Here is a 15,558-nt window from a genome sequence, read left to right as displayed (position 1 = left end):
TTTTACCACTGCATATTTTGTCATCACTTTACTCTGACTGCATTTAATTTTAGTCTATGAAAATAATATTACGATTGGCTTTTCTTCTTCTGCTCCACATGGTCATCCTGAGCCTTGGTTGATTTGGGGCAGGACAACAAAAGAAAAAATAGCCAAGCCTCCGAAACCTACTTGTGATCGGTGGGTGTGATTGGCCCCGTGCACACACTCCTCTCATCGCTCATTTCGCTCTACGACAGGGGTTCTCAACTCTGGCCCTCAAGGTCCACTTTCCTGCAGAGTTTAGCTCCAACCTTGATCAAACTCTCCTGCCAGTAACTTTAGTAATGCTGAAGAACTTGATGAGTTTGTTCAGGTGTATTTGATTAGGGTTGGAAATAAATTATGCAGGAAAGTGGATCTCAAGGGCCAGAGTTGAGAACCCCTGGGGTCTGTATCATGATGGTAGATGAGCAAATTCAGAGTTACAGGGTTAGTTTTGAGTTGACAAAACCAAACCACTCCAATCCGGCTTTGTTGGTACCATGATGCTGATCATCAACTTTCTTTGTCAACTCAGGCTTTGATCCTGAGCTTGTGGAGCGTGTGCACATGAACGTGTGACATCAGTGGCAAACAGCCAATCACATGCCTTGCAACAAAGAGCAAGTGTGATGCACGTATTTGCGAGAGAGCCATCGAGATTCAAAACTCTTTTCTTAAAGGTTAAGAGATCAAAGAATATGAGGAATATAAATGCATTTACACTGAAGTACTTGTCCATGAAAGAGGACAAATAAAAGAAATGATCTTGTTCTATTAGTGCAGTCACAAGTGAAACTTGTGAACTTATATATAATGATTTTTAATTTTTCAAAGCGTTATCTGTTGGTCCTACCACTTATGTATATCTGTATATATTAATATTCATTTAAAATAAATGCTTTATAATAATTGTTAAACTAAAATTGCTTATGTGTAATGGATTAATAGTAGTATAAATCATATTTATATACAGGTGCATCTCAATAAATTAGAATGTTGTGGAAAAGTAAATGTGAGCCAAATTTGAGTTGAATTACTGAAATAAATGAACTTTTCCACGACATTCTAATTTATTGAGATGCACCTGTAAATCATACATAAATCGTAATTATCATTAAAGCCAGACAATTTTGTTGTATTTTTTAAGGTACTTTATAGTGACCTTTAATTTGTAGGAAGAGAAACTGGGGGAGTGACTTTTTTTGCGTCAGACATGTGTCACTTTGCTCACATCTGATTGGTCCAATTTCAGTTTGAAATCTCTTACCTAGAACATAACCTGCCCTGGAGCAGGTTAGCCGTGGAGTGTAAGTTACTATGGCAATGAACGCCGCTAAAAGCCAAGCCACTTTCATGATACCTAAAACCCAGGATTGGTGCAAGCTAAACTGAAACTTACCTGGCTAGCCAGCTAATCTGGCTTCATGGTACAGGCCCCTGGTCTACGAGATAATCGTTGTCCCATGGTCAACATGATAAAATGCTATCAACAACTGTATACACATTGTAAACGAGTTTCATGCTTTATAAGTCCAGTGTCACGTTTTGAAACTCTTGGAATTCAGCTCGTACAGATACAAACATTAAAACTATATATTTAATAATGAATGCAATTCATATATGTGCTTGTGTTTAAAATATTTAGATACATATAACGTGTATACATTCAAAGTAAATGTAAACATGTTTCTTATATAATTTAAGCTTTTAAACTTAGGCTATTAAGCTTTGTGTGGTTCAAAATGTATATTATTAGTAGTACTGTAGTAGTAGTAGTATTAGCAGTAGTATTCAGTAAGATAATTTAGAGATTTAGTTTTAACATTTAACACAGCACTTAACTGCTAATGTAATGATATTTTAATGTGATGTAATGTGCTGAACCTGTAGTTGTAGTTTTTGTTTTCTTTGGTTCATTGAAACTCACTGGCCATTAGATGTTTATTTAATTCACCTGAAGAAGTGGCTGGTGGGAAGTGGTTGTGTTTCCCTTTCAGAACCACATGATGGAGGCAGACATTGCTTTCAATACCTTTCGGAATTACCTTTTTAACAGAATAGGTTTCTTCTTTGAATCAGAACATACTGAAAAATGTCCTCTACAAATAGCTACAGTATATACATTTTTATGTAAGTGTGATATCAATGTTTAGGTCAATATGAAATTTTATTTTATTTTACCAATTGTACTTTGCTAATTTTTTTTTTTCTTAAAGCTAATCTTTTTTTCTACCAGCAATGGTAGATGTTTAAGAAGAGAAACATTTTCAACTGAATTGTTACAATTTATTTATATAGGGCTGTTCAAAATGAATATTGCACAACACAATTTTACAGAGAATATTGCCTTATAAACAGACATTTTATTAAAGGGGCTCTGTCATAACCCCCAGTGGGCAAGATGACTATGATGATGAGAAACCCTCTAGAAACATAAACACAAATAGTGTTTAATTTATTACAGTCATTTTACAATTGGAAAAAAAAAGTGTAAATGGGAACCAAGTGCTTTGGATATATTTTGAACGTAATGTGTTCATTGCAGGCAGAAAAGGAAACAAATAAAGCGGCGTCTGTTGTATTTGGGCAGATGCTCTGGGCTCCACATCCATTAAGGCAGTGTTTCTCAACCAGGGGTCCGTGGACCCCTAGTGGTCCTTGACGTAAGGCCAGGGGGTCCGTATAAAGTATGAATTTTTGTATAAATGTTGTATATTTTGACATGACATGTTCCCATGAAAGAAAAATCCAATATAGCTGATGATATGACCAAATACTGGACAAGTCAACTAACTTGAATTATACTTGACTGCATTTGGTCCTCACAAAGACACAAATGATACATAGATTTTTCAAATTTGTTCTGGGGGTCCTTGAGGATGGTTCTGAATTGGACTGGGGTTTGGTACGCCAAAAGATTGAGATTCACTGCATTAAGGGATGTAGCAGTTTTGTAGACCTTTTACAGTTTCCTATGGCCAGTGGACTGAAAGGACATTCCCAATCTATTGGAAATATTTTCCGGATGTTGTTCCGGAATTGTGACAGACCTACTGTAATTTAACGGGGTGGCTATCATCTTGTCATGACACATTACTGCCTGAGTGACAGTCGGGTGGTCTGTGGGGCATCTGTCTGCTGTCTCAGAGTGTGTCACAAGACACAACCTGACTTTAATATGAGCGAATATCTCACAGATCTGGTTCCTCACCTCTCGCTGCCAGCAGGCATAAACAAGGGGATTTATAAGGGAGTTTGAGAGTCCCAACAGCCAGAGATGGTTCTCCAAAAAGTGATAAAGTTTACAGGTTGGACATGATGCCTGCACAATACTGACCACAAAAAAAGGGCACCAGCAGAGCGTGAAGCAACCAACCAGCATGGCAACAGTCCGCAGGGCTTTTACGTGACCCCAGTAACGGCTAGACGTCAGAAAGCGTGAACCTGCTTGCTGGGCACGGATGCGCTTCTGGTGACCACATGCAATTTTCAGGATGTCCATGTAAAAATAGATGAAGACCGAGAGCAGTGGAAAGAAAAAAAGGCAGAAGACCACAATGATGCTCTTGGGCTCTATGACGGAGAAGAACGTGCAGACCTTGTGATAGTCTTCCTTCTGCAACTGTTTCAAAATGCTGGGTGAAAATCCCACAGACATTGAGATGAGCCAGATGGGAACCAGAGCCCCAGCAATCATCTTATTATTCATTAACTGCAAATAGCGCAGAGGCAACTTTATAGCTACATAGCGGTCCAGTGAGATCAAGAACATGGTTAGGATGGAGGCTGCGGAGGGTGCAATGATAAAGGTCATGCGCAACAAACAAATGCCCTTCTCCATGGAGGCTGTCTTTCCTTCGAGAGCATCAGTGGCAATGCCAGTGATAGCCACGCCAACTAGGATGTCCGCAATGGATAGGTTTAAGACAAAACACCAGCTCTGGCAGCCCCTCTTGCGGATGAGCAGGACCAGGGCAATGGCGACTAAAAGGTTGGTGGAGATAATCAAAATGGATCCCACACTAAGAATATAGCCCATGGCCACTACTTCTCTTTCTATCACAGCAGGGGTTGTGAGCTCTGGACTGGGTGATGTCAGTACGTAGTTCTCCCTCATAGCTGATCCTCCCAAGGATGTCTCCTGACTCTGAGTCACATTAAAAGCGATCATTGTTGCATCAAATGTAATTTTTTTTTCAACGTTGATAAGAACTTTAATAGTTTAAACAGACCAAGATACTGATGGTTTTAAGAGGAAGAAATGGACACAAAGAAATTTTCTTTTCTTAGATTGGGAAACACAAAACATATTCCTCCTTCTGCTGCTGTAGTTTCATTTGTCCGCCCCTTGTTCTGTCTGGCTGTCATCCAGGTCCCATCAGAGCATACTTCCTACTGGAGGCGGCTATATCCATGAAAATGTGATTATTTTGAATTTACAACCTAACCTACTAAAGTGCAAAGACATTGGTGATCTATTGATCAAATCTTTATCCTTGACTTTTGAAATATTCTCAGGATACTTCTCAGATGTTTAAGAGTGTTCCTTGCCTGAAAAAGTGATGAAAAGCAGATGAACTCCTTTCTCATGAAAATCCAATCTCATCGTAGTGGAAAAGTCCAATAAATTCAAAAGAGAACATATTTCAACTGAAGTCCAGAAGAAGGATTCCAAGTGAGTAGTCATTCTGGCATCTCTTAGTGCATCATTTAGATTTGGATGGCTTTAGGATGAAGACAAACGATAATTTCTTTCATTTTAAATGAGTTGATGTGTCCATGTCTGTTTTGTTGGTAAATCTGAGAAGTTTCTCTACCAGCATGGGATCAGTCTAACTTTGAACAAACTAAAAGGGGGAAGAGAAACTGATGAACATGAAGAGGGGGTTGGGTTTGGAAAGTGGGCTGGGAGGTGGGTGGACACTAACAGCATGACTGTGATTACTCTTGAGTGAACAAACTCTGAATAAACAGAAGTGCTCATAGGTCAATATACGTTTAACATATCCAAACCCTTTTACATTTTATCATTGGAGGCAAGGTCAGTGCACAGATATGGATATATTTTTGGAACAAGACAAATCAGTCACATTGATTCCACAAGAATCCAGTGACCTCTTCAACTTCCCTCTGGAGTCATGAGAATGAGTCAAAGCCCTCAAGTACAATGGACTTAAAACCACACAAGTACAATTGACTTTTAACAACCTGCACATAGTCGTCCATACCGAGGAAAGATCTGGCAGTGCTACACAATAAAGCCAGACTCCCACTGGTCAACAATGTGGCAATGTTATTCATCCCTACTAGACTGTTCACTGCTATTGAAAGTGGATTTTGGTCAGCAGTTGTTGTGCCCACTGCTGCACTCTGCCCGCAGAAAGCTCCTGGATGCGGTTTGTGCCGAACTGTGCCCACCCCTAAACTTCACATCACTGCCCGTCTTTACCTTGAGCTGCCCAAATAAGGAACATCTTGGGCTCTTTTGAAAGGAGTACTAAAGATTGTTCAGGTTGTTGAGAGCACTGGGCAGAAGATGTCTTTAAAGCGGAGGCTGCTTTCCATGTTGCTGTGCTGTGCGCCTAAACACCATAATGGAAACACACATGAAACTGAAATAATGCAATAAACATTAATTTAACAACATTAGATGTAACATTCAACCCTAATGTACAAAAGAAGAAACATAGTTATTTCAACAAAAAAAACATAAAATTTGAAATGTAGCACAGGGAATTCTGGGAATGTCAATTTACGGTTATTCACTGTAAATTATACCTTATTTTTCACTTCCAAAAACGGTATACTACCGTAATTTACATGTAATGTCTAATACAGTTTTTCACCGTATATAGTAGGGGAACTTACCGTTAACCAATACAGTTTTTTACTGTTAAATTCACGGTCATACCGATCCCACCAGTGATATGCTATGTTCCTGAATTTTTTGCTAGGACATCGGATCCTCTTCTTTGTATGAGTTTGTAAAGGGGTGTAAGCAAAGTCATGATGTCTCAGATTTTATATTGAAAGGCATTTATAGAAGATCATAATGGGCACAGAAACTATGAAAGCATCTAATCTTAATTGTCAAGAATATAAATAGAATATAAGATAGGATATTTTGATCATTTACATTTATTCATTTAGCAGACACTTTTATCTAAAACAATTTACAAATAAGAATTACAAATGAGTTTTCAAGAGTGTTTCAGCTGTTTTTGTCCACACAAGATATACATTGTATGGACAAAAACACTTATTTTTTCATAAGAAGTCATATAGGTTTGTAAATTGTAACAACTTGAGAGTGAGTAAATGACGACAATTTTTATTTTTGAAAGGGTAAATGATCCCTTTAATAGAATAAATCCTGTGTATGAATAACTGTAAATCAAAACATATTTTGTGTGTTGCAGAAATCTCGTATCAGTTGTTCAGCAGCTGTACCAGCGTGTGATGAGGCTCCTACGCACCACTCTGTGACATCACAACTGCATCAAACTACAACGAACATCTATGGACTACTTATCATGAAATCAGCATTACTGACATAAAACTCTGGTCATTTGAGCGTGAGAACATCATTAAAAGGTGCATCTCATTTACAATGAGTTTGTGTGTTCAAATGTATGGTCTATAAAGATCCATAAAAAGTCATAAGAGAGATTTACAATGGAAGGTAATGACACTTTGTGATGTCTTTGCAGGTTGAGGTGTTCATTGCGAATGATGCTGGTGTGTATTTGTAGGAGCACAGTCCTGTTAGAGATGGAAAAATCTTGCTTGCATTACAACATGCGATATGCCATATCAAAACGTACCTCATGATCTGAATAAACAGAGCAAATACACAGACAAAACAGAGACAGAGTCAATAGGTAATTCTTTAGTTAAACACAGAGACACTAATATAAACAAAGACTTTGAATATACTAATATAAATATCCTTGCAAGGGACTGTGAAATAACTTGGGTAAGTGTACCCTTTAAGCCCACTTTCAACTCTGAAGTCAAATTAAAAGACGAGAAAATCATATTTTATGCTGGCCATTATTTATCCAATTCAGTGATTTGTTTATTCCCTGACATTTTTTTTTATTACATACCAATCACATCTGCCAATGTTGAGTTAGCCCCACTCATGTGCATGCTGTCTCAAGGGACCTCACACAAAGACACCCAAAAACTTTGGAGTTTCAGGACCCTTCAGAAATCAACACATTTCTGCAATTTTCAGCCATTTCTTTAAGTATATTGATATTATGTCAAATAAGAGATAAATTTATTGTTTTTTTGTGTATGAATAAATAGTACTTTATCCTTTTATATAATTTTATTTTAAATGGAAAGATTCGTTTTTTTTTTACTTGTGCACAAAGCTAATCTCGAGGTCAAACCATTAGCCTTACTGAATGATAGACTGCTGAAGACTTAAGCATGTGAACTACAAACACTAAATGTTTTGTGATTCAGTTTACATTCATTTACAAATAAATACATCATTAATTGTATTGTAGTGTATTAACTTTTTTTTTTTACATGGGCTTAAATGGTACGGCGCCACAAAACTTATGCAAACTACAGACAACACAAGCTAACCTTGAATGAAAAAAAAGTACAATTTCTTAATATGGGCACAATGAAAATCGTCTGCTAATGTGTATCGTTTGTTTTCAGTGAGAAAATTACAAATAAGAGAAAAAACCTGTCCAAAAATTGTAGAGGCATGTGAGTACAGGGGGAAAAAAAGTCTAGCAAAACAGTTTGGAGTGGACAGAAAGTCTTTGAGGAAGTGAGTGAATCTCAAGATCAGGATTGATGCTCATCAGGGACAGGAGACCTTCCTCAGTTCAGCGGTAGAGAGCAAGATTTCAGAGTGTCTTCAAGTAGACTGTAAGCAAGAAGCTAGATTATGTTATATAGACTAAGTGTAAAATGAAAGAAGGAAAAATGTGAGGTTGTGGGGATCTAAAAGTGGCTAATGTGTCTTTTTACAATCTGTACAGATAATGAAATGTTCTGCTTTGCATACTGTATGTTTTTCACGTTGAATGTTATTGGTACAGGTAGCGCTATAGCAAACATAAGTAAAATGATTTTTAAAAAATACTTCCGTCACTGAATAAATACATTAATGTTTTACTTCTTTAAAATCAATATATATATATTGTGAATAAATCATGATATGGGCTTATTTTGGAACACATGCGAGCTTAAATGGTGCCAAAGTACCAATTAAGACCATGCCAGACCTTTGACTTTATTCATAAAATATCTTAACTTCGTATTCTAAAATGTACATCAACTAATTAATACATTTTCAGATGAGCTTTATGCACCAAGAGCTTGTAACACTCCAAAGAGAAAGGAAAAATTGAAATCGCATCATATGACCCCTTTAACATTTACAAGGCCTATTGTAAGAAGTTAAACTGTAGCTTTTCACAAAACACATTTTCATTTTTATATTTTTTATGGAGAAGGTGCAGACTGCTGATTACTATTGAGTGATAAAAATGTGTAAAGATGAAAACGAAATAAAGTTACTAAATATTGTTTACAACAGTTTTTTGATCTCTGAATTTTGTTATTTTTAGTGAGCCAACACATGGACTGCATAAATTAAAACATAACCTATTATAGAGAGTTTATAAGGGGTTATTACATGAAGGACTACCCACATTTGACAATTCAAAACAAACAAAAAGAAATCAAATCTCACTGCCTGCTTCCCCTTGAGGGGCAGGATGACATTGAAAAGGGGAAAGGGAGGGGTGGGGGAGTCTAGTCTCTTTCAAACTTCCGGGCGGGAACTTCCGGTCGCGGCGAGTTGAATTCCTGCTAGCTAAAGACACATGATGGGAAACTGAATGCTGTACGCGCTCCTGGAGTTTGACTGCGAAAAGTACACTAATCTTACATGTGGTTGAGACGATGGAGTCCAAAATAAAATAACAGAGGTGACTGAAGCACCAAGCCTCAGGTATGTGAGCTCATGAGACGATATTGACTAGAATGTGGTGATTACTCAGTTTTGTACTTTATAATGGTCAGAGTAGTTCTACTCTACCTGGCTAACGGTTGCAAGCCGTTAAATGTTCGATACGGAACCAAGTACTGCGACCTTTTTATGCTACGTCCACAACATAGACACGTCTAATTTATATCCGTGCGTGTGGTGGCTATACGCTGCTCTTTTTTCATTTTAAACGGTAACCTAGAAAGTTAAATGTTACACGGTTTCATCAAAATAGGCGAGCCTTTGCTTGCTGTCGTTGGCGGCGGAAGTGGGTGGAACATGAGATAATTTCGACTAATCGGGATCGCCGGCACAATTATTGACAGCGCTTACAACCAATAGGATTTCCGCAAATGTCCTGTGGCGCTTGCAATGAATCTTTAATGCGGTTTTGCCGGCACAATTATTGACAGCGCTTACAACCAATAGGATTTCCGCAAATGTCCTGTGGGCGCTTGCAATGAATCTTTAATGCGGTTTTGTCTTATTCCGGTGCACATTTGTCTATGCGTCTGACAAGACTGGCTGGAACACAGACGGGTAGCGCTATGTTGTTCAATGTGAGATTAAAACAGCTGGTCTGCTCCTATTTTGGGTTTTTGCTGTTTTTAGTAGGACTCCATCAAGCCGAAGGAGCCGCAACAGAAATGGCAAACCTGAACTGGAAGCCGTTTATCTATGGGGGAATGGCCTCAATTGTCGCAGAATTCGGTGAGTCTGTGCACCTGCTGTTTTTACATCATCATTATCATCTATTACAGATCACTTCTTCATTAAAAGGTATTAATACAAGCTATTATCTCAAATGGAAGTGCCATAATGCATATTATTATTTGAGAGAATATAGATATTTTTATTTATTTATTTATTTACAGATCGTTAACTGGTTATTTTTGTTTACATGTCTAATAACTTAAATATTGAAACGTGTTTCTGCTTTTTGACACAATTAAAAGTAAATAATCATTAGGCGTCAACAATAAAATATATGCATTATAACTATTTTTTATTAGTATCATTATGTTACTATTATGTTATATCATTATTATTACTATTTGTTAGTACTATTAATAGTTGTTGTACTGAAATATACTCTTTTATATAGATTTGTACAACTTTAAAAATTGAATCACAATCATTGTATTTGGCACATGACTGAAATTAACCTTGATTGTTAAAGCAAGAACGCTCTTGTTCAACATAACATTGCAGAACATGAAAATCAACATTCCGAAATGGGGTGGGACATTAGAAATGAAATCTATGATACAATATACATTCACAACCGAAGCTGCTAATAGATGAAGTACTAGTATACTTAATAAAGTATATAAGATTTGATTATTAAATCACCATTGATCATTTGATAATTAAATCTTGCAGGTACGTTTCCCATTGATCTCACAAAAACAAGGCTCCAGGTTCAAGGGCAGACGCACTGTATGGAGGTCCGATATCGGGGAATGTTCCACGCTTTGTTGAGGATTGGCCGTGAAGAAGGCATCCGGGCATTGTACTCTGGGTGAGTGCAGATTACTTGAATATTCTGAATGACAACAAATGCTTCATTTGCGTTGGAGCATTTTTGTTTTACTTTAGCATCAGTGTTATTGTGTTTAACTTTCTGAAGATCATGGTTGTGTTCCTTTATAAAGGCATATTTGCAACCCTTGCAATGGTTCAAGGGTTTTAAATACAGCTGATAGCTGTAATAAACTCTAAATATAGATGATATTTATTTCACATGGTCTGCATGGGTCTGTAGAGGAGCTGAGTCAAGTGAAACTGGCCCACTGCTTTGGCATGAGCAGACTGCAGTCGTTTGAGTTTAGCTTAGTCGTGTTGTCTATGTCACTGAGCATCTTGTTTTTCAAACCATTATCTCGCATATTAATGTGCTGTTTCTTTTTCTGGCCAGAAGCTTACAGTTAGTAAGTTTCTGTCATTTTCTATCATTTTCTTTTTAAAATGCTTTTAGGTCTGTGCATTCATTATTATTAATATAAATTTGGTTAGCATTGCAACTTTTGATTGAACTTTGATTTGTGAACGATTCTTTTCAGTGAACCTGTTGAATCGGTTTGCAAATCTTACAGGATGATTAATTCGTGAATTGGACTCATCCAATCTCAGCTGTTCCTGAGTCAAAAAGAGCGAGTCTCCAGGGTTACTTTAGTGTTCAGGGTTAATTAGTCTTAAGGGTTACTTGATTATTACAGGCAGGTTTGCTGGAGCAGGATTGGAACTGAATTTACAGGATGGACGGTTGGAGATTCACCACTTTGCTCACCACTGTTCACAACACTTTGGCGTTGTGGCAGCATTTTGCACGGGTGGGCTGGGCGCCATCTTTAAAAAAAAATCTAAATCTAGTTCTAAATGTATGTAAGAAAAATCTTGTCCTTTTTTAAAGTGTTGTAATTTTGTGACTGTAGTACTGTAAAAAAAGTTATTGAATATGCGGGATATTTGTCTAAATTTCAATTATGAAATGGGACGATGCTGTAGTTGTCTAGCAAAGATATTTCCATTCAGAAAATAAATAAATACATTTCACATGTCCTGCTTTTCTTGTGAAAGAAACTATGGTGAAATGTCCTACTGTTGAACCTCTTTGCACAAAACTTTGCATATATGTATATATATTGCATGATTTTGTCTTTGTCTTCTCAGTACAGCTTTGTGAATAAGAAAACATTTGACAAATGTTTGATGATGTGCAAACTTCAATGTTTTCTAACCCTGACAGTGACAATTTCATGCTGTTCTCTATTTAGATTATTCTGAGAAAACAGCAATTGCTAATCATTCAAGCTTTATGTTAATCCCTACATTAATAAATGTGCTTGTTAGTCATTGCATGGACTTGTGATGTATTATAGTCTGTCATTTAAACATTTATCTATTTAGATTTACATTAACCTCAGTATGGAAATAAAGCATTGACCTTGAAGTTGTTTTTTTGTTTTTGTTTTTTTATTCACAGAATTTCACCTGCACTCCTCCGACAAGCTTCCTACGGGACAATCAAGATCGGTACATACAACACATTGAAGAAACTGATTGTTAGTCATCCAGAAGGTGGGTTTATGGGATGAATGCTTTGATACTGTTCATGTTGTGCAAGATCTTTTCCATACAACATTACATTATGAGAATAGAACATCATGTTTGCCACTTGTTGTTGATATCTTCAATGAAATGACATGAGTATCTAACTCTCATCTAAGTATTATCAGTCATGGTGTTGAAATCATATGTTTGACTCACTGAACCAGTTTTGTAAGGGTAGCTGTCCTGAAATTTGACCATTTTATTTGGATTTCGCAATCATTGACGTCTAGACATATCTGATTTAACTTTAACAAACTGTATTCATTAGATGATAACCTAATGTATGACTATAAACAGAAGCTCTATGAGATAGGGAGTGAACTGTCTCCGGAGAATTATCTACGCCTTAATGTGTTGAGTGATATAGACTAGTCACTACCATGTCAGACAGCGGCAATTCGGCATAAAGCAATTGTTCGAATTAGCAGCAGTTCGGCGTCAATTGCTTGAATGCAAACCAAATAAATAAGAAACGTATAACGTTTATTAGCAAAACGAATGTCAATGGCAAAAGTCAACAGGCTTTTCAAAATCCAAAATATTGCCAAACAGGCGCTTTTGCATTTTGTTTCGAAACTAAATCATCCGCCATCGTCTTGTCTGTCTCACGTCACCTCACTCTTCTTGTCAGTCAGCTCGACTCACTCTCCTCACTGGATAAATGAAATCTGATCTGTGATGCGACTGCCGTTCGGCACGCCGCATTGAGCGCGTTCAGTTTTTAATTGTAGTGTCTGTTCTTTTACTGAACTCAATGATTTTTATTACTATAAAAAAATCAAAACGACGGTGGGGGTCGGTGCCGCGGTGGGCAAGTGACGTTAACCGGTGTTGCGGCTTAACACCGGTATCACCGTCAGCACCGTCTATCGCGGCAAGCCTACTTCTCACTTTACTGCACAAATAACTCATCAGTTTGTATAGTGATTAGGGCTACAATTGAGATGAGTGGTAAGAAATGTAATGATGTTCATTAGGATTCTCTTACAATTCTGGTTTCATAACTATTCCCTCGATGAGAGACATTTTTCAAGAACAAATGAAATTTCAGATTTTAGCAGAACAGATTTTACGAATCAGAAATACATACGTTTTTGTGGGTTCTACAAAAAGACTTTTGGTGACGCTTTCTATGAAGCCCGTATTTATAATACATTATAAGGGTATTAAGGCATTAATATTAAGGCACTATAATGAATAAATAATGCATTATAAAAAACCTTATATGTTGTATCATCTCATAAATAATCATAAGAACAGTTTTAATGTATTATAATACTGATTTGTGGTTATAGCTTTTAAGAGTTTGATGATTTACAACACACAATGAACATGTTGTATCCACTTGACTTACGTTACAATTAATTATATTTCCCATAGTTATAATGTATTATAAGTCTCATATCTTGCCATTGTTTAAGATCTGCACAATAACTTGGTGCATCTTATTAGTGTTTTTACTGTAAAATGACAAATAGAAATTCTTCATGAAAACATCTTGAACATCTCAACATTAAAAAAAAAAAAAGGCTTTTTAATGCGGTCTTATGATTTATAAGTGGTCTGTCTACTTTAAGTAAAGTAACTTCACTTTACTTAAAGCAGACAAAGACCACTTATAAATAATAATAATAATAATAATATTTTTTTCTCAAACAGCAGATCAGATGAATGTGTTCACATTTGCTTTGAACTATTTTTATTATAATATCAGTATGGTTTTGATGGAAATACTTTATAATGTGGTCTTATTATTTATAAGTGGTCTTTGTCTGCTTTAAGTAAAGTAACTTCACTTTACTTAAAGCAGACAAAGACCACTTATAAATAATAATAATAATAATAATATTTTTTTCTCAAACAGCAGATCAGATGAATGTGTTCACATTTGCTTTGAACTATTTTTATTATAATATCAGTATGGTTTTGATGGTACCCTTTAAGACAACTGTTGATAAGTAACTTTGCAACTACATGTCAACTAGCATTGGAGTATTAGTAGTATGTTTGAGCTCACTAGAGCAGATGCGTTTACACGGTCACGCGAGCACTAAACAGCGCTGTGAGATCCAGTGTGAAGTGCTTGAATTCAACGATGAACACAAATGACTCGGTGATTTAAACTAGTTTAAAGTCAAACAGGAGAAACACTGTGTGCAACGAGACAGTCAGAAGGCTTTTCAATCTACACATCGCCATAATTTACCATGGATTTACTGTAGTAACACTCACTGCACCATGGTATTGTGGCAGAAATGTGGGATATTCACATTAAAAAAAAAAAAAAAAAACTTGGGCAGAATAAATTTAACCGTATAAAACTGAGGTTGCTACAATTTTTACAGATGTTACTGATTTTGATAATGAACAAATATTTACCTCTGCATCTTAACTCAAACTACTATCAAATGTGTATTTCTAAGAGACAAAAAAGTGATATTATTATTATTATTAATGTTATCAGGCAACCCAAACCTGTTTCTTGATTTGAAACAATATCACTCATTAGAACATGCAGAAACTAAGAAATTAATTTTTCTATTTAGATATTTATTTTGTTAAGGAAAATTTATGGTCTGGTTTCTACAACTTTCACTTTGGAGCAAAAATCTGGCTTTAAACTTGAAAGAAATAAAGGTTTGACATTTATCGTGATAATTATCGATATCGACTGATATGAGAAAAATTATCATGATAATTTTTTTGGCCATATCGCCCAGCCCTAGACTAAGGGGACCATCAAAAAAAAAAAGTAAACATTGCACACAAACAAAAGTAAAAAAACATTTTTTATTTGAAAGTATTACACCTGATCTTAAACTAGCTCACAGCAAAATTAACATTAACCTCACAGGAAACACTGGATTGGATAAGTTTAGTCTCGTACTGTATCGCGTACCTTGTCAGTGTCGTGCGCTTGCTTGGCCATTTGTTGTGATAAACAGGAAAGTGTGTTTAAGCACCAGCAAAACACAGTGTAAAGATATACTCTTTGAGAGAAGCAGTCAATCAGCAGAGGTTAAAAGCAGCTCGTAAGTGTATTTATTTCTTGTCTCAGTGTTTAGCACAGTTGTCGTTGGTGTTAACACTCTTGATGTTAACAGTGCTACTGATACTTTCTGCTCCACTCTTACGTCTTGTTTAGACACTGTCTGCCCCTTGTCTTCCAGGCCAGCTCTTACCACCCCTTCTGCCCCTTGGCTATCTGATGTTCCCCGTGAGCATCGTTCTAAGCTCAAAGCTGCAGAAAGAGTATGGCGCAAATAAAAAAATCCTACTGACCTTAATGTATATTGATCACTCCTCTCTTCATTCTCTGTTAATACCTCCACTGCTAAAAGGACATACTATCACAACAAAATTAACAATTCGCCTAACTCTCGCATGCTCTTTAAAAC

General features: G+C 36.5%; 2 protein-coding genes across 3 annotated transcripts in view; one reads left to right on the top strand and one right to left on the bottom strand.

Moving 5' to 3' along the window:
- Positions 1-2,879: 2,879 nt before the first annotated feature.
- On the bottom strand, positions 2,880-4,824 carry LOC107697336 (glucose-dependent insulinotropic receptor-like). The gene has a single exon (XM_016498074.1). It carries the CDS (start codon positions 4,193-4,195, stop codon positions 2,987-2,989), a length of 1,209 nt encoding a protein of 402 aa, XP_016353560.1. The 5' UTR covers positions 4,196-4,824; the 3' UTR covers positions 2,880-2,986.
- Positions 4,825-8,836: 4,012 nt separating this feature from the next.
- The window catches only part of LOC107697362 (kidney mitochondrial carrier protein 1-like), a 15,857-nt gene continuing 9,135 nt past the window's right edge, over positions 8,837-15,558 (top strand). The window contains exons 1-4 of one of the 2 annotated variants that reach the window (XM_016498123.1): positions 8,837-9,010; positions 9,662-9,757; positions 10,430-10,568; positions 12,033-12,127. In XM_016498123.1, coding sequence (XP_016353609.1) covers positions 9,694-9,757; positions 10,430-10,568; positions 12,033-12,127 — 298 coding nt within the window. In that variant the 5' untranslated portion in view covers positions 8,837-9,010; positions 9,662-9,693. Of the gene's footprint in view, positions 9,011-9,658; positions 9,758-10,429; positions 10,569-12,032; positions 12,128-15,558 lie in introns of both variants that reach the window. The other variant, XM_016498122.1, reaches the window with a different exon arrangement.

The sequence above is a fragment of the Sinocyclocheilus anshuiensis genome, unplaced genomic scaffold, assembly GCF_001515605.1.
Source record: "Sinocyclocheilus anshuiensis isolate Anshui unplaced genomic scaffold, SAMN03320099.WGS_v1.1 scaffold1095, whole genome shotgun sequence".
Lineage (NCBI taxonomy): Eukaryota > Metazoa > Chordata > Actinopteri > Cypriniformes > Cyprinidae > Sinocyclocheilus > Sinocyclocheilus anshuiensis.
Note: the sequence above shows the minus strand (reverse complement) of the source record. Positions and strands in the feature narration are given on the sequence as shown.